The following is a 20158-nucleotide window of genomic DNA, read 5'->3' on the forward strand; positions in this document are numbered from 1 at the left end:
CTTTGTCTAGGGCAGTGATGGCAAACCTTTTGAGCTCGACGTGTCAGCATTTTGAAAAACCCTAACTTAACTCTGGTGCCGTGTCACATATAGAAATTTTTTGATATTTGCAACCATAGTAAAACAAAGACTTGTATTTTTGATATTTATTTTATATATTTAAGTGCCATTTAACAAAGAAAAATCAACCAAAAAAATGAGTTCGCGTGTCACCTCTGACACGCGTGTCATAGGTTCGCCATCACTGGTCTAAGGGATCTCTCTACCACATTTAATTTAGAAAGATTTGTAAATAATCTGAATCTGAAAATTCCCAAAATGTTCTTTTCAATCAGTTTAAAGCTAAACTTATATTCAGTGTTTACAAGATATATTTTTTAAAGTTAGATTTGGTTTCATTTATATTAGCATAAGTGTAAATATTTACACAACTGCATTCCAAAATGAATGCCAGTCTTTAATAGAGCCAAACTGAGTTTTTAAAAACAAACTAAAAAACATTCTTACAAAGAAATTAAGTACTAAAGTTTAAAACATGTTTTACAAAATTATCTTTTTGCTAAGATATTTTATAAGTCAACATGTATTAAAGGCACCATAGGGCAGATTCTGATCAGTTTTCATATATTTTAAAAACAAAAATATCTTATTTCCATGGAAAACCAAAATTCCATTTAAACCATTCATTTTATGGATATATTTTATATGTTTATATAAATTTATTTGTATTTATATACCATATAAAAGAATATAAATAGTATTATATATATTTCACTTTTAAGTCAACTCCAAGTTATGTTATCTAGTCCACCTGGGTTTGTGGAGGAAGATTAGGTGAAAGAGAACTAATCCTCTTTGTATAAAATTTAGAGAACATGGCTTGTCTGGAGTCCTTTATGCAAATTAGCTAAAAATCCACTGTACCAGTTAGCAAAAAAACATGATCCTGCTTCACAGTGGTTCTTTCAGGAGTCACACTGAGAAGGGATTAGTCTTAGGATCTGTTCCTAAAGGCTGTTTACACAGTGCACCATGTGAATGGCTCCCATGTGTGAAGTGAAACTCCTACCAAGCTTTAACTACACTAATGGGCCGGCTTCTAGAGGCAGAGCTGTGTTTACCTTCTGCCAATGCTGGGGACCAGGAACAGCACAGGGACACGGAATAAGGGGAATGTTCAGCACTATGTAGGTCCTTTACAGTCAGCACGTGCCTTCACCTGCAAATGTGTAACTCACTGGTCAGTTCTCCACGTTGAATATAAGGAAGACCTAGACCAGTGATTCTCAACCTTCCTAATGCTGCAAGCCTTTAATACAGTTCCTCATGTTGTGGTGACCCCCAATTTCATTGTTACAAATTGGACATAATTACAGCATAGTGATTAATCACAAAAACAATATGTAATTATATATGTATTATCCGATGGTCTTAGGCGACCCCTGTGAAAGGGTCGTTCAACCCCCAAAGGGGTCGCGACCCACAGGTTGAGAACCGCTGACCTAGACTAAATTTATGTTGATTTTTTAAATCTAAGAGCCTTTAGAATTTTGCCGACTAAAGTTGGAGGCAGGAAATGGTTTTATGTTAGCTTCTGCCCAGTACTTTAGGTTCAGATCTGATCTCTAGATGAGCAATAACAGATGGTCATCCTCATATGGTTTCTTGGTGAACTGTCTGTGGACAGTGTGAGTCATTCCACCTGCACAGCTATGTCTTCAATACTTGGAACTTGTATTTCCTTTCTAGCTGCCACGACAGGAAGACAGAACTAAATCAAGATCTCTGCCATCAGAACAATTACTAGGCAGAGGAACCTTGCATATACCTCACCCATTCACTTCCTTTCTCTTTTTCTTTTTCTTTTTCTTTCTCTTTTTCTTTTTCTTTTTCTTTTCCTTTTTCTTTTCCTTTTTCTTTTTCTTTTTCTTTTACTTTTCCTTTTCCTTTTTCTTTTTCTTTTTCTTTTTCTACACGCGCACACACACACAAATATACAGTTGGTAAAAACATAATTACAGCCATTTCTGGTTATAGGTAAAGCAGCCAGCCGCATACAAGGGTGTCCAAACGCGTGTCTCACTATCCTGCCTCACTAGTGACTTTCCACAATTACAATTCTATCATAGAGGCCTCTATAAAAACGAATCTTAAGCAAGTTAATATTTGGAAAGACAATACCAATTGTAAAACCATAAATGAGTAAAAGTTATTAGTATCCCCATTACATTATTGCCAAGGTTACAGTGGTATCCCTCTATGGGGAATGTTACTTATTTAGGACATTTACTTATCACAGCTTAGAGAGTTGGCTTTGTGAAGGTCCCCCACCCTCTGGCGATCTCCTACCATTTCTAATTCTTGCCTCATGTTTTTTTGTGGCGCAGTCACCATCCTGTTGAGACTGTCTCCTCTTTGTCCTTCATAGGTTTCATTCCTGTTCTTACCTCATTGTTCTTTTTTACACTGTTGCATCAGTTTATAATTCTGCTCTAAATTCTATCCATGTTTCCAGCCCCACCTCAAGACAAGGTAGGGAAAACACATTTCAGTAATGCTGTAAAGCCAATTACTTTAAGACAGACAGAGCTAGATAAATAAAGCTCCTAGACATTTTCTCTTTGCCAACATATCACAGTATAGGACATATTAAATAGTTAACTGTTGATTGATTTCCTAATCTAAATATCAGTGGAAAATGATGACCAACTTTTCTCCATTTATGTTGAGGAAAGGCAAGATAAAATAGATTTAACTTGTATCAAATAGGATTTAGATTTCATAAAACTAATTTCCTGTCAGTAAAGGATATTACACATCCATTATTATTAAAGAAAATTATGGTAACTCCTTTCTTAGAAATCATTCAAATAATCTCAGTAGCATCTGTGGATTGTCTTAGTGGTAACCTTGTTGGACTCAAGGAAGAATGATAGGCAACTTTCAAAAGTCTTTCTTACACTTGAGAAATATATTTATTCACACATTAATATGCTATGTACTGCCTGTATAATAGTTCAACAAAAAATCCTTGTTATTGATCTGTGTATGTCTATGTCTAAGTATTTGGGAAAATGTACAACATTCATATGGCTTAAATTTAGATTGGCGGTATTTTATATAGTCCTAAGTGCCATAATATGAAATACTCTCTTAATAAATCCTGCCTGTGTCTGTGAATCCCTTTCTAAATGATCTGTTTATTTGGCAGGTAATTGCCAATATATTTTTTGGTGGGAATCTTTCATCAGTGTTCCACATAATCGTAACAGTGGTTATCATCACCATAGCCACGTTCGTGTCATTGCTGATTGATTGCCTTGGAATCGTTTTAGAACTCAATGTAAGTACATTTAAAGGTTTACTCCTTCCATTCTAAACATCCCTTTAAAAATGATGTTTACATTTAACATAAGATGTGTTTTCCTTAAAAATTCACTTTCTGAAGTAAATTTAAAATGTGTTTGTTTTTTAATAGTAACTATTTATAATGATGATATTTTTAAAAATCTTTATTGTTGAAAGAATTACATAGATCCTCCTTCCCCTTGACCCCCATTAATCTCTTCCTATAATGATGATATTATGCACTTCATAGGACTCTACTTTTAGAATAGTGGTTCTCCAACAGAGGAAATTTTTCCCTTCCTTCCCCATGGGACATTTAGCATTGTCTAGATGTATTTTTACAATATATTTTTATTGATTTCAGAGAGGAGGGGAGAGGGAGAGAGAGATAGAAACATCAGTGATGAGAATCATTGGTAGGCTGCCTCCCGGGAATGGAGCCTGCAACCTGGGCATGTGCCCTTGATCAGAATCAAACCCAGGACCCTTCCGTCTGCAGGCCAACGCTCTATCCACTGAGCCAAACTGACTAGGGCTAGAGACATATTTGATGTCACAGCTGGGTAGGCAGATGCTACTGGCATCTAAAGGCTAGAGGCCATGATGCTGCCAAACATCCCACAATGCACAGGACAGCCCCCATGTCAAAGAACTGTCCAATCCAAAATGTCAAAGCGGTTGAAGTTTAAAAACCCAGGTTTAGAGCACTTTTTCATATTTTATTTCCTATAATACATAGATATTACTAAAAATAACTATAAATTAATGTATCTGGAATTTCATTGCCAAGTAAAAATAAGTCTAGAGAAATTCATTAAAATACATGAAGAAAGTGATATCCATGCCCCACATTCACTGACAATGACCCAAGTTCTTTTTCTTTAAAACATTTTTTCTCTCTCTGAAACTTTCTCTTGTAAAACCTACTGCTACCTTCCAAATCCGGGTCCTCATCATATCACATCTGAATTAATACTGGCTTTTTTGCTTCAACTACTACATATTTAACTTTTCCTTCCAATTTATCACCATCCTGCTTAAAATATCTCCACTTTCCCATAAACTCTGTTTCCTATGCCTTCCATGGAAAGTTATTTACCATTTACACAAAACCTATCATTTCTAGTCCATCTTATTTTTGGCCTACAAGTCATATTAGTTATTTTATTCTTTAGCTTATGTTTATTCTTTCTTATAATTATTATTTCCCTTTCATTTCTGTACAAATCTGTACACAGATTTAAGGTTTAGTGTAGCTTCTCATTTATTCATTAAACAGATATATATTGAACAATCATTGTGTGCCACACAATAATAATATAACAATGGGAGGAAATCAGGAAAGATTTATGCTTTCATGGAGCTTACAACCTCACAGGTAAACATGAAAGTTCAGTTGCTATATAGGCAATAAAGAAGACAGAGGGAAGTAGATGAACTCCCAATGACGTTTTTGAGAAAAAAATTGACAGGATTTGGTGATGGATTCAATTCAGTTAGGGGGACAAAGAGGTAGAATGACTCCTTGGTTCTACATTGTGGAACTAGGATAATGATTTCATTTGGTGAGACATGAATAATGCCTCAGAATCACAGCACTTAATATTTATTAGTCATTAATTATGGAGGGCTGACTTTTACAGGTGGGATCCCAAGTCATTATTTACTCACTCCATTGAGAGTTGAGGGATAGGTGAAGGTATTATTGTCAGTGTCCAAGACACTGTTCCTTCCAGATGCCATTTGCATTTGAAGTTCCAGACAAAGGCAGTGGGAGATTCAGTCAGGAACATACTATATGAATTTCTTGTAGCAGAGTATGTGGAAAGTAGGGAGTAAATAGCTTCCCAAACCACAGAGGACTGGGGAGCCATCTATTTGACCAGCAATAGAAAGAAATCTCATGGGAGAAATGGGCAAAATTCGAAGTAACCTGTACCTACTTCCTCATTTTGTATAGGCCAAAGCCTAGTAGGTTCACCCCAAATCATTTATTTTATTTATTTTATTTTATTTTTTATTGTCTTAAGTTTTACATATGTCTCCTTTTTCCCCAATTGATCCCCACCACAACCATTCCCACCCTGGGCAAACCCCCACTGTCCCAGTGTCTGTGTCCATTGGTTATGCTAATATGCATGCATACAAGTCCTTTGGTTGCTCTCTAACCAACCCCCTCCCCTACCATTTGTCTCTGGATCTATTCATGTTCACCAAATTATGTTGTACATTATATCCCACATATGAGTGAGATCATGTGATATTTATATCTCCAACTGGCTTATTTCACTTAACATAATGCTCTCCAGTTCCATCCATGCTGTTGCAAATGATAAAAGTTCCTTCTTTTTTATAGTGGCGTAGTATTCCATTGTGTAGATGTACCACAGTTTTTTAATCCGCTCATCTGCTGATGGGCACTTAGGCTGTTTCCAAATCTTAGCTATTGTAAAGTGTGCTGCTATGAACATAGGGGTGTATATATCCTTTCTGATTGGTGTTTCTGGTTTCTTGGGATATAGTCCTAGAAGTGGGATCACTGGGTCAAATGGGATTTCCATTTTTAGTTTTTTGAGGAAACTCATACTGTTCTCCACAGTGGCTGCACCAGTCTGCATTCCCACCAGCAGTGCACGAGGGTTCCTTTTTCTCCACATCCTTGCCAGCACTTGTTGATTTGTTAATGATAGCCATTGTGACAGGTGTGAGATGGTATCTCATTGTCGTTTTGACTTGCATCTCTCGGATGATTAGTGACTTTGAGCATGTTTTCATATGTCTCTCGGCCTTCTGTATGTCCTCTTTCGAAAAGTGTCTACTTAGGTCCTTTGCCCATTTTTTGATTGGATCATTTATCTTTCTTTTGTTAAGTTGTATGAGTTCTCTGAAAATTTTGAAGATTAAACTCTTATCTGAAATGGCATTGGCAAATATGTTCTCCCATGCAGTGGGCTTTCTTGTTGTTTTGTTGATGATTTCTTTTGCTGTACAGAAGCTTTTTATTTTGATGTAGTCCCCTTTGTTTATTTTCTCCTTAGTCTCCATTGCTCTAGGAACTGTGTCGGTAAAGATATTGCTACGACATATGTCTGCTATTTTGCTGCCTATGTAGTATTGTAGGATTTTTATGGTTTCCCGACTTACATTTAAGTCCTTTAGCCATTTTGAGTTTTTTGTGTGCGTATGGTGTAAATTGGTGATCTAGTTTCATTTTTTTTTGCATGTATCTGACCAACCAAATTTCCTAGCACCCCAAATCATTTTATGTTCCAATCTTGATTTATGTAAATGGATAACTGCTATCTTAATGTACTAACGTGTATGTTACCTTTTATCATGTACTGTTTAGACTGTCCATAAGCAGTTCTTCCCTATCAAATTATAAGCTCTTTGAAGACAAGAATGAATTTAGCTGCCTTCTCCATCCTCCACGTGTATGGCACAGTGCTAAGATCACAGTGCTCAAATTACTACATGAGTAATTGCTCCTTGGGGACCACAGTTTAGGAACTATTTCTACAAGTGCTCCTGGACATAAGGGACATTGTTGAGTGTAACACCAGGAAATTAAGTGTTACAAAAAAATTTTGGTGCCCTAGCCAAGAAGCTCAGTTGTTTAGAGCATCCTTCTCTGATATACCGCCATTGTGGGTTTAATCCCTGGTCAGGGCACATACAAGAATCAACCAGTGAATGCGTAAATAAGTGGAACAATAAATTGATGTTTCTCTCTCTCTAAAATTAATCAATAAATAACAATTTTTGAAAAATTGTTGGTGATGACAGTAATAGTAATCATTCAACGAGGCTGAGGAGAGGATCAACATAATAATTACCAGCTCTGTTATTTATTTCATGACCTGTTTTATTTGAGTTCCCTTTTTTTAATATAGTAGGATTTTGATATGAGAGAAAATATGTTTATCAACTGCCTGACCACTCACCACATCTTGATAGCCTAATAATTTTTTATACCCTTTAAGTTCACCAAGCCATACACATATTATTTACTCTTCAGGAATGATTTATTTTTGTAAATTTGACCATTACTTTCTATTAATTGCTAATCTCCCTGACACTTGCACAACAAATAGTAAGTATTCAATCCATTAAATATTCTCTATTGTACTTATGTTGAATTTTTTTTGTGGTTCAGACAGAATTCTGGTATTGTAATCAGAGAAAAATATTCAGTGAATATCCGTTATAAAGTCAAGATCTGAGCTGGCTGTAGGGGACTACTTTTTTAAAAAATTTAAAACATGCTTGTAGTTCCTTAGATTTTTAAAAACTTGGTTATATAGACATTCATTAAAAAAAAAACAAGAAAAAAAAACAACTAAAGAAGAGTGCTAAATTTTCTGTTATTATCCAATAAACCGTTATACTCGTTTTAAAGCACTTGGTATGTTAATAAAATCTAAGATCTCCTTTCTCTTCCAGACCACCTGAGCATATTTTTCCAATGAGAAGTCTTTTGGTACACACAATGACATATTTAGGCCTTCACTCAACTCCCTTTGGCGTGGAAATTTGTCATGTTTAATAGAGTCACATCAGGCATCATTTCTGTCAGTAACTAATGCAGGCTGGATCATATATCACTAAACGTAATGAAAGCATCTGTGTTCCACTTCAGAACAACAATGTGAGCTAATATGTATTGTATACTTACTCTGTACCATGCATTTTGCATGCACTATTTTCCTTCATCTGCATTAATGTTACAGATGAAGAAACCAAGGTGCAAAGTGATTAAATAAGTCACTGTGTTTACAAAACTTGAACACAGGTTTCCAGACCTAAAGCCCACATTTTTAATCATTATGCTAGTCTGAGTTTTCCAACGTATGGGCTCTAAATTATGTAAAATAAATATGTTCATTTCTCTATTCATTTTTTAAGTTAAAAATCTATTCATTGAGTTTACCAGTAAGAGTAATCCATAATATATAAGATAGATTTTAATAATGGTTTAAAATGAATACCATGAGATGAAATAAAATGCTACTAAAAGCTTTTCATCTAAACTAATAATTTTTAACTAATAGACTTTATCTTAGTTAATAATTGTAATACTTTAGGAATTATTTTCTATTTTGGCTTCTGAATCATCACTAAGTAGAATGATGATCTTCACAGATGAGATGTATAATAGAATCAGACCTTCAATTTGTAAAGTTATTGAAATGCTGTTGCTCAGGATAATAAAAAATTGGATAAATTATTCAGTGTTATATTATTTGTTTAATAAAAAGCAAAACCTCATTTAGAACTTAGCTTCCCTGTAATTTCATAGTTTTCATGGCAATAGACAACAATGACAAGTTTTTCCAAAGCAAACTCATCCTTGGTTTTAAAGGATTCATTTTAGAAGCAAAGAAAATAAATATAAGTCCCATTCTTGGTAGCATCTCACACTGATGTTGCCATTGGAGAAAAGAGGCATCTGTGTTAATTGGGCCCTAGGGGTTCCCACTTGCAGCAGCACAAACAGAAAAGATGAAGCAGCTGGTGCCTGTGGCCAGAGTAACCAGCTCAAGAAGCATTGTGTGCAGCTTACAGTGGGAGGGGAATAAGTAAGCCAGTGCCCAGATGTAGAGCTCCAGTCACGAGGGTGAGCAGGATGTGGTCCAAGCTATCAAAGCCCTCCCCAGCCAGAGTTTGTTTTTAAGATATAGGAATACATTTCATGAGTCCAAAGTATAAATTTAAAAGCATTCTTTTATTTAGTTTTCAGCTTCATTTCATCATTTGAGAGGTTTCTATTCAGGTAGGAGAATTCAGATACTTTTCCCATCTGTATTGCCAATAAAAATCTTTAACACCTTCTGTTGTTTCCCTACAGCAGACTGCAAAATGCCCTGGCATCAACAGTGTTATTATCAAAGGAAATTCTGTCCTGGCTTTATAAATAAGGCTATATTTTATTATCTCTCTAAGATACAATTATGATATTTTTATGTCCTATCAAGCAATTTCAAAAAATTATTACAAACCCAGTGGTGTATTCTGAATCATGGCCATATTAAATAGATTAAATAAACTGCACTTCTTTATGAGAAGTACAGCAGCTGGGACTGCTTGATCATTTTACACTTGATCTTGGGTCCTCACAACAACCTGTAGCAAGACTGGGCTTGCATATGTTAATAAAGTAACGGCTGCCTAGACAAGATGCCCAACTGGACTTCTTCCAGTACAAACATCAGCTATATAGTCTAACTAGAGGCCCGGTGCACGAAATTTGTGCACTGGGGGGTGGGGTTCCCTCAGCCCAGCCTGTCTCTCTCACACAGTCCAGGAGCCGTCAGTGGATGCCCTACTGACAGCCACAATCTGGCAGCAGAGGCTCGGAGCAGGCGTCCTGTGTGTGTGTGTGTGTGTGTGTGTGTGTGTGTGTGTGTATGTGTCTGCTGGGGGCTTCCCCCAGCCACATTGGAGGCTCAGAGCAGACGCTGTGTATGTGTGTGTCTGCTGGGGGCCTGCCCCCAGCCACACCGTGGAGGCTTGGAGTAGGCGCCCCTCTGTGTTGATCTCTCAGGCTCCTGGCCTCCACTGCATGTTTTTCTCTCCCTTGAGCTCTGGCCAGGTTGGGGTGCTGCCTACAGGCCGCGCTTTCCTGCTCATGGATCACCAGATCACTGCAGAGACCGGGGGCAGACCCTGCTGGGTGCTGTCTGTAAGGGAACTTTCCTGCTCTGGGATCGCCATGGCGATCCCAGGAGCAGGCCCACCTGGGGGCTGTCCGCCCTCTGCATTTGCCTGCTCTGGGATCGCCATGGGGTCCCAGCTGGCAGCAGGGCTTAGGCAGCACATGGGGGTCCCGGCTGGGGGCAGGGCTTAGGCGCACAGGGGTCCCAGCTGGGGGCAGGACTTAGGTGGCGCGGGGCTTAGGCAGCACACGGGGATGCCGGCTGGGGGCAGGGCTTAGGTGACGCGATCACACTGCCTAAACTTGGCTGCCCAGGGCCACACACAGGGCCCGGATGGTGTCTGGCACTGACTAGCCCTACCTTCAGTATGCAAATTAGCCGCCATCTTTTGATGGCGGTTAATTTGCATATGGCGCTGATTAGCCAATGGGAAGCGTAGTGAAGGTACGGTCAATTACCCTTTTTGTCTTTTATTAGATAGGATTGCTACTTTTTCAATGCTTAAGAATTATAATATAAACAGAACACCTATGCTTTGCACTGCCCAGCAAGTTAGGTTTGGAACAGTCCCAGAATGCTAACTGACAACAGCTTCTTAGCAGCAGCTGGTGGCAGTGTTCACCCTGATGGCACTTCCACAGTCCCAATTCCAGATGAATTACAGCTTGTTCCTATAAAGAGAAAAGACTTTCTCCATATGCATACATATATATGTGTGTGTGTGTGTTAATTGTCTTTTTGTTGTTTCAAAAATTATTTCCAAGATATTGAGAAATAGTTATTATTAACACAGACTAAGTCATCCAGGATTTCCCATAATTTAAAACACAATGTCAGTTTCAACTGTCACTATAGAGCTCAAGGAATCCATAATTCATTCAATTCTGTATGAAAACTAATCATGTGTATAGTGTGTACCTTTATAGGTATCCATTTGTATGACAAAATTATATTGTCCATATATTTTAAATTAGAATACAATTTGGTACCTCTTAGTAGTTTGTCATTCTTATATCTCTGACTGTAGAAATATTTTCCATGAAATGTGGTCAGTCCTGTTCATCCCCAGATTTTTAGATGCTGCCTGGCTAGTCTGATTTTATAACCTGTCCTCCTTAATTTTCATTCTTCTGTACATTTGTTGTTTTTGTTAAAAAATTAAATATATTTTGGGAATCATAGTTGCAATATTTCTGGTATGCGGATGGTACTTATTATTATAAAACCCAGTAATTTTAGTAAATGGTGATATGAAGAAAATATTTTCTTTAAACCTATTTTTAGGGTATAAAATGTTGTTTTACATAATCCAACTTCAAAATCAGTTTTTTATGATTTTACCAAATAACTACAGTTGTGTCAAAAAGCTTTCAAATCTTTTTTTAAAATATATTTTTATTGATTTCAGAAAGGAAGGGAGTGGAAGAGAGAATTAGAAACATCAATGATGACAGAGAACCATTGAATGGCTGCCTCCTGCACACCCCCTACTGGGGATCAAGCCTGCAACCCTGGCATGTGCCCTTCACCTGAATTGAATATGGGACCCTTTAGTCCACAGGCTGTCACTCTATTCATTGAGCCAAACTGGCTAGGGCTCAAAATTTTTTAGAAAAATATTTAAACTTAAAATTACCCAAATACTGTGTCATCAAAAAGCTTTTAGATCATAGGTTATAGGTGTATAAGGTTTCATTATACTAGTATTCATCTTTCTATGTTTCTGTACATTTACAAATTTTATAACTTTTTTAAATATAGCAAAACATGAATTTTATGGAAACTTGATTTTAATCTTAAACCAATGTCATATTTGCTATTGAGTATACGTTATAAAAAAACAACAACTTGTGTTTTATGGCTTAAGAGAATATTGTTTGTTATATAATTACTAGAGGCCCGGTGCACAAAAATTTGTGCACTCGGGGGAAGGGGGGGGGTCCCTCAGCCCGGCCTGTGCCCTCTTGCAGTCTGGGACCCCTCGGGAGATAACGACCTGCTAGCTTAGGCCTGCTCCCAGGTGGCAGAGGGCAGGCCCAATCCCTAGGTGCAGCCCCTGGTCGGGCTCAGAGCAGGGCCGATTGGGGAGTTGGGGCGCCGCCCCCTGTCATGCACAGAGCAGGGCAGATTGGGAGGTTGCGATGCCACCCTCAGTCACGCTCAGGGTAGGGCCGATTGGGGGGTTGGGGCACCACCCCCTGTCGCACTCAAGGCAGGGTAGATGGGGAGGTTGCGGCGCCACCCCCTGTCATGCACAGAACAGGGCCCATGAGGGGGGTTGGGGCTCCATACCCTGTCATGCACAGAGCAGGGTCAATCAGGGGGTTGGGGAGCTCCCCCCTGTCATGCACAGAGCAGGACCGATCAGGGGGTTGAGGAGCTCCCCCCGTCACTCACAGAGTAGGGCCGATAGGGGAGTTGGGGCACCGCCCCCTGTCACACTCACGGCAGGGTGGATCAGGGGGTTGGGGCACCGCCCTCTATCACCCACAGAGCAGGGCCAATCAGGGGTTTGGGGCACCGCCACTGTCACTCTCAGGGCAGGGCAGATGGGGAGGTTATGACTCTACCCCGTCACACACAGAGCAGGGCCCATGGGGGCGGGGGGGTGGGGCGCCACATCCTGTCACACACAGAGCTGCAGGGCGATCAGGGGGTTTGGGCGCTGCCCCCTGTCACGCTGATCCCGGTGCTGGGAGGCATATTACCCTTTTACTATATAGGGTAGAGGCCTGGTGCATGGGTGGGGCTGGCTGGTTTGCCCTGAAGGGTGTCCTGGATCAGGGTGGGGGTCCCCACTGGGGTGCCTGGCCAGTCTGGGTGAGGGGATGATGGCTGTTTGCAGCTGGTCACACACCCTTCAGGGTGGGGGTCCCCACTGGGGTGCCTGGCCAGTCTGGCTGAGGGGCTGAGGGCTGTTTTCAGGCTAGGACTGAAGCTCCCAACCACTCCTTTTTTTCTCTTTTTCTTTTTTTTATTCTGAGCCAGCTTTAGCTCTGAGGCCTGGGCTGCTGAAAACAGGTTTCTGGCCTTTGTTTACCGTCTATATTTGATACAATGTTGCAGTCCGGCTGGCTGAAGCTCCGCTGAGTAAAGCAGGTTTCTGGGGTTTTTTTAGCTTCTTTATTCGCAACATAGTTGCTTAGAGTTGCAGCTGAGAGGCCGGCAAGTCAGGCGGGGAACGTTGGAGTTCTCCGTCACTGAAGCAAGCAAGCCTCCCTGTTTGCATCAGCTGCCTGGCTGCCGGCCGCCATCTTGGCTGCCAGTTAATTTGCATATCTCGGCCCTACTCTGTGAGTGACAGGGGGATTAGCCAATGGGAAGGGTAGCGGTCGTACACCAATTACCATGTTTCTCTTTTATTAGTGTAGATATTTAATTAATATGTGTCATATTTTGTTTAATATATAGTAATTAACATTTAATAGAATTAGTAAATCTATTAAAATGACTTAAATTTTAACATATTTTTATTTTATTTTTAAATATATTTTATTGATTTCAGAGAGGACGGAAAAGGGAGAGAGAGATAGAAACATCAATGTTGAAAAAGAATCATTGCTCAGCTGCCTCCTGCACATCCACTACTGGTGATCAAGCCTGCAATCTGGGCATGTGCCTTAACCAGGAATGGAACTAGTGACCTCCTGGTTCATAGGTTGATGCTCAACCACTGAGCCACCGCAGCTGGGCAACATTATATTTTTTATTTTATTTTTTTCCCATCACCCTTTATCCCCTCTATGCATTCTTGCACCTCCCTTCCCCCCTCCCCCTTCCCCCCCAATGTCCATGAGTTCTCTCACTTCTTTTCTTTTTTGCTTAATCCCTCCACCATCCCAATACCCCTCCCCTCAACCAGAGCTGTCTGCCTGCTATTAATCTGTCTCCAGTGCAAATTTGGCCTCCTCCAGGGGAATGTCTCTTTTCCTTTGAAGTCAAACACTCTTGGTATTTGTATGCTAGACAAACACTACTCATAATTTTCAAACCGACATTTCCCCTCCGGTTAGACTTATCCATAAGCTAGTGTGGGGGAGGGCGAATGAGTCACAGTCATTTAGGTTCTACTGTCAATTTTCTAGGGTAATTAATGTGTTTCACTTTACTTGAAAGATGATTTAGAAATACAATTTCATGTTGAGTGCCCTTAGGGCTATAGTTATCTTTCTCAAATAGGCACTTACTTTTATACAAACTCAAGTAAAAAAGAAAAGATGATATGCCCAACATGCATCTCAATAGTTCCCTCTCGAACACAATGACAAATAGATCTCTTAGATTTAAATGGCACAGTAGATACGAAATAATTTGTATAAGGTATTATGATGATATAATGAAAATATGAAAAATGTCAAGTTTTCCAGAAGTCAGTTTTACCATCATTTTTATTTTCTGATTATTTTTCTAGTCTTAAAATTTTTATTTTATCTTATTTAATATAATTTTATGTTACTGAATTATATTTTAATCTACTGTATGTATATTTTTTTACTCCTATTTCACTCTCTCATTTGTAAATATGCCACCAGAAAAGAAAAACCCTATTTCTCAATTTATTTGGGGATTTTTTTTCCTTTCCTTTGTTTGAGTTAACCAAACCTATCTAACTTTTAACATGTGCAGTGACAAATACATTTTGTAAATGTTTTTAAAAACTGTCCAAGGAATGTTCCATCTGATAACATTATCTAATTTCTCATTTTCAATACGCAGGGTGTGCTTTGTGCAGCTCCCCTAATTTTTATCATTCCATCAGCATGTTATCTGAAACTGTCTGAAGAACCGAGGACACACTCCGACAAGATTATGTCCTGTGTCATGCTCCCCATTGGTGCTGTGGTGATGGTCGTGGGGTTCGTCATGGCCGTGACAAATCTGCAGGACTGCACGCACGGCCAGGAAATGTTCTACTGCTTTCCTGACAATTTCTCTCTCACAAACATCTCAGTTTCTCATTTTCAACTGACAACTCAACTTTCAGTTTTAAACATCAGTACCTTTCAATGAGTTGACTGCTTTAAAAAATATGTATATTTTCATAGACTTCTTAACCACATCATGGCATTCACACATGTTTTAGTATCTATATTATAAAATTATTACCTTGGCATTTATTAAGACTTGGCTTTCCTTATTCTTTAGCTCAATAGGAAATGTAAAAAGAAGAATCAAATCCACTTTTTCTTAAGCTGGGACAAAATAAATGTCTTGTTTTACCGACCGCTGCACTCATCTTAATTTCAGAAGGAAAGTGAAGCCTTTGACATTTGCTGTCATCCTCTCAAAGCATTATTCTGTTATTTAATATGTGAGCCAACATACTCTGCTTTCAAATAAGTGGGTGATTGTTGGTATAATTTTTTTATGTGTGTCCTTTATGAAAAACAAACAAAAAAAAACCCACAATTTTCGTCTATGGTATCGAAGGGAAGAGAAGGGAAACTGTTAGAGAGTAAATATTCTGAAAGCAAAGGGAAGCTCTCACTATAATTTCAGCAGCATCCCTCGTTCAGAGGGAAGTGAATCCCTGGAGAAATGAGTAAGGTCCTTGCTGTGTTAAGAGCATAAATAATAGACTGGGTTTACGGAGCGAGGTGTGTGAGGAATCAATATACCTCCCAACTTTTGATCTTGTGAGAATACGATGGTAGTGCCATTAAATAAATTATGAAACAGGAGGGGGAAAACCCACAAGTTGTTCTGAGGTAGGAGCCCACTAGGTCATTTTGCATCAGCTTTGGGCCTGTTGAATTTGAAGTGCTGGCAGGAATATACAACTGGAAGCTGAACTTTCAGACAAGAAGCTTGCAAGAACAATCAGGGCTGCAGAAAGGCATTCTCACTCCTTCCGGAGGCGGGGTGGGGTGGGTGGGGGCGTTCCTCAGAGGAATTCATGGGAGCTTTGGTTGCCTGGATTCTCCAGGAGCAGACACTGAGATGGGGTTTGGCATGCAGGGTATTTATTAGGGATCACAGCTAATGGGAGCGAGGAGGAAAGCAGGATTGGGAGGGCAAGTGGAACTGCAGTGCACACCAACAGAGCCTCAGCCAAGTCCACAGGGAGTTTGGAGCATACTTGGCCCATCAGAGTTGTCCCTGTTCAGGAGAAATGGCCGGGTTTTAGCACCACCGCCTGCATCAGTCCTTGAAGGAGGGCTCCAGTGGAAGGACGTGCCCTTGGGCTAGGCAGCTCTTTGCAGCCAACCAAACCCTAAAGCAACTGAAAGCTGGAGGCTGTCTGCTGGTAGCTGGGGCACCACATGCTTCCTTTTAGGGGACCTGGGAGGCACAGCTGTGTCCACCACAGCTGACCTCAGTTTTAATTAGGATTTCTTATATCTGTCTCATTTTTAAATTTAAATCCTCACCCGAGGATATGTTTTTATTGATATTAGAGAGAGAGGAAGGGTGAGGAAGAGAGAGAGAAACATCGATCCATTGCCTCCCGTATGTGCCCCGGCTAGGGATCAAACCCACAACCTGGGTATGTGCTGTGACAGGGAATTGAACCGACGACTCTTTGGTGAACAGGACAATGATCCAATCAAGTGAGCCACAGTGTCCAAGGCAGGAAATGAGGATGTTATGTCTTTATATCTATGACTATCTTTTATTTTGTTTTTCAATTATAATTTACATTTAATATTATTTTGTATTAGTTTCAGGTATACAGCATAGTTATTGGACACTCCTATACTTTACAAAGTGTTCCCTCGATATTTCCAGTACCCACCTGGCACCATTCTATGACAATCTTTTAAAAGTAAAACATACTTTGGGACCATCTGAGCGGCTACCTTATATCAAGTATCACTCAAGATTTTATTTCTCACCATTTCATTTATATTTCAATCAAGTTGATAATCCATAGTACTATATTAACTATTGACAAATACTGAGACAACATCACAAGCAGGGTTAATACATACATACATGTGTGTTTGTACAAATCACAGGCACACACACACACAAAAAAAAAAATTCCACAGGAAGTATATAAAGGAGAGTTTCACTGTCGTTTGAATAAAGAAGTGGTGAGGGCTGAGTCATCATGTGTTTCGCATAGTAAGAAAGGCCTATTGAGAGCAAAGGAAGCTGCACCTTAGCAAGCAGATCCATGCTCAGGCTTAGAGTAGTGATTTTGCTTCAATTCAGAATCGTGCATGCCACTAAATCAATTTAAATTCTATTGACTATGAAGATTTCCTGTATTTAATTTGTAGATTTTACAGTTGCTCAAGAATCATAAGGTTAAGTAGTTTGTGGCTATTTTTAGATTGCTACATGTTTTGGTAAAATAATAAAAATTCTTTCATTCCATACTGAGGGAGTGTAAGGAAAAAAAAAATTAGCAGCCTATCTCTACATTACTCAAGACTGAGAAACACTGACCTACATAGTTATTAGATAACATCATGAGAGATGAGATTTCCAAGAATGTACAAAGAGAAGCACGTCAAGGATAACGTAATTTAGCACTTAACTGCCTATTATCTTGTACTTTCGTTATGGCTTCAGATAAATTAACCTTGACTCTTCAAGTAAGTCAAAAGTTTTTGATAGGAACTGAATGCTACATTAAGGGCAAATAAATATTTGTTCTGTTGTTCTTTGTTGTTGTTGTTGTTGTTGGTTTTCCAAGTCCACTGTAGAACAAGACTGCCTTGGATGCAGTTATCATACTTTTAAGGTATGATAGAATAAATCTTAGAAACTCACATCTATTTTGCAAGAATATCTGTCTGTTTCATTATTTTGCCACCATTCAGAACCTTAAGAAACTCCCCAATCTATTTTCTGCCTCAGTGAGATTTCAAATAAACTCATGCCCTCTCTGCTAATGCTTGTTCTTAACAAAGCAATTTGAGAATTTTAAACCAATTTTTGAAGTTGTCACTACATTTGAACTTATAAAATGCTTAGTTTTTAAAGAGAGGAGGAGATAGTATCTTTACACCCTAATGCAAATGCCAAGCAACACATTTCCTTTAAGGAGATAGATGGAATTTCATCTGTATAACGTAAATTGGGTCCCCGTCCATGTCACTGATGATAGGATCTTTCATCTCAATCCTAACTTGAATCATTTTTCATTTTTAAATATCAGAACAGGTAGACTGCCTTGCCTCTGACTGTGTCCAATGGTGTCAAGCAATAATTGTTGCTTTTTGTCTTTCTTAAAAGACTCTGAAGTCCAGGTTACCCAATTAAGAAAATTCTGATTACTCCTCTGTTGCACACAGCTACTCCGGTAAAGATTAATTTATTGGTCGGAGCAAGCCTCCTTCTGGTTTGTCTGCTGCACTCTACTTGGGAAAGCAGTGCTAGTCTCCTTTTTAGTAGCACTGGCCCCTGACAGGACCTGGTATTGGCCAGTATGCCAAGACTGGCTCAAGCATGGACCAGCTAGTGACCAGGCGGTAGGGTACCATATATGCTTCACTGACTGTGGTGGGGTAATAATTAACTACACCAAGCAGGCTCCTTTAAGAATTTATGATTACTCTAAAAAGTATATAAAGGATTTGCCTGGATAACAGGGCACACTGAGTGGATGAGAGATACCATGAGCTAGGGAACCCCTGGACTAGGAGAGAAAGACAAGAGTACAGTCATCTGCTAAAGCAGCAGGTTCTCGAACTTTTCACGGCCCCAAACCACCTGGAGGGCTTGTGAAAACACACATTGCCTGGCCTACATTTCAGAAAAGTTCCCAGATAGGTGATGGTGTTGCAAGTGAATAAGATCACAATTGAATAAGGTAGAAGGCTGGACATAAGAGAGATGCTAAGCTAGGGCCATGCAGGGGTGGGCAAACTTTTTGACTTGAGGGCCACATGGGTTCTTAAACTGGACCGGAGGGCCGGAACAAAAGCATGGATGGAGTGTTTGTGTGAACTAAGATAAATTCAAAGTAAACATCATTACATAAAAGAGTACGGTCTTTTTTTTTTTAGTTTTATTCATTTCAAACGGGCCGGATCCGGCCCGCGGGCCGTAGTTTGCCCACGGCTGGTTTAGAGGCTGGGCAAAAATACAAGCAAGATGTAGAAATGCCATATTGGAGCTCAGGGAAAAAAACAGGTGGGAGGCGGGAGGGAGAGCTATTGGCACTTATTAATTGCACTCATCCTTTGCCTCTTTGAAAAATCATTTGGTGATGCTTACTGAGGGGAGAGGAGGAACCAAGATGGTCAGACTCATGAAGAGTAAGAGGAGAAGAGAGTTAACAAAGGAGAAAGCAGAGGTTATAATGTACTGTAAAGTCAACACAGCTGCAGCGGTTAAACTGAAACCTGGCTCGGAACCTACATGCGTTCGGGGAAGATTGCCTGTGCTTCCCAGCTCTTAATATGAAAAGAAAGAAAATACACCAGACTAAACTCTCAACGGAATGTCTTAATTGGAAAATTACTCAGGGAACAGAAGTAAAAATGGGTTATAGTCATCATGCAGCTGAAAATTCATGTAGCTGTCTTTTATAGGATACGTACATAGTCATTCCACTAACGTTTGCTCTTCAAGAATAAAGATTATTAGTAAATTTAGCTTTGGAAATTTTATTATATTATATGTTTATAGCAACATGTTAAATGCTTTATTTTATTATTTTTTTAAAGGGCACATACAGATTTAGTCTGTCCTGCCTTCCTAACTCCCACCTAATGCTGGTCCTTACCACCTCACATCTGAACTAATGTCATGGTCTCTTACCTGAGCATTCTGCCTTCAGGCTCTTCTCCCTTCAAGATGGTTTTGCGCATCACTTCAAGAATTATCTTATTAAATGCATGCTTTGATAATACCACTACTTTTTTTTTTTTTGCTCCAAAGCTTTCCATGAAACCCTTGCACTTACAGGATAAAGTACAAAGTCCATAGCCTGTATTCAAGGCTTTCATAATATGACCTCAATGTGTCATTCTGACCTTATCTCCCATGACTGCAGGAAGAGAACCCTTATTCTAACTAACATAGCTAAAGCATTGCTTTATACCCAAACTGCTCTGTACCCCTTTAGCCTTTGCCCCTGAATTCTTGCCATTCTCTCATCTGAAATGTTCACCCCCCGCCTTTGCCCCTTCAAAATTCTATCAATCTTTTCATCTTCTTTTTCCCTGTGCTATGCCTGAGCACTCTAGCTGCAATTT

At 39.4% G+C, this 20158-nt stretch overlaps 1 protein-coding gene across 1 annotated transcript in view; it reads left to right on the forward strand.

Annotated features, from left to right (window-relative positions):
- SLC38A11 (solute carrier family 38 member 11) overlaps positions 1–15108 on the forward strand; it is a 46031-nt gene extending 30923 nt beyond the window's left edge. Inside the window, exons 11-12 of the mRNA XM_036320583.1 lie at positions 3212–3343; positions 14721–15108. Coding sequence (XP_036176476.1) covers positions 3212–3343; positions 14721–15014 — 426 coding nt within the window. The 3' untranslated portion in view covers positions 15015–15108. The remainder of the gene's footprint in view (positions 1–3211; positions 3344–14720) is intronic.
- Positions 15109–20158: the final 5050 nt, after the last annotated feature.

This window comes from Myotis myotis, unplaced genomic scaffold, assembly GCF_014108235.1.
Source record: "Myotis myotis isolate mMyoMyo1 unplaced genomic scaffold, mMyoMyo1.p scaffold_m19_p_8, whole genome shotgun sequence".
NCBI lineage: Eukaryota > Metazoa > Chordata > Mammalia > Chiroptera > Vespertilionidae > Myotis > Myotis myotis.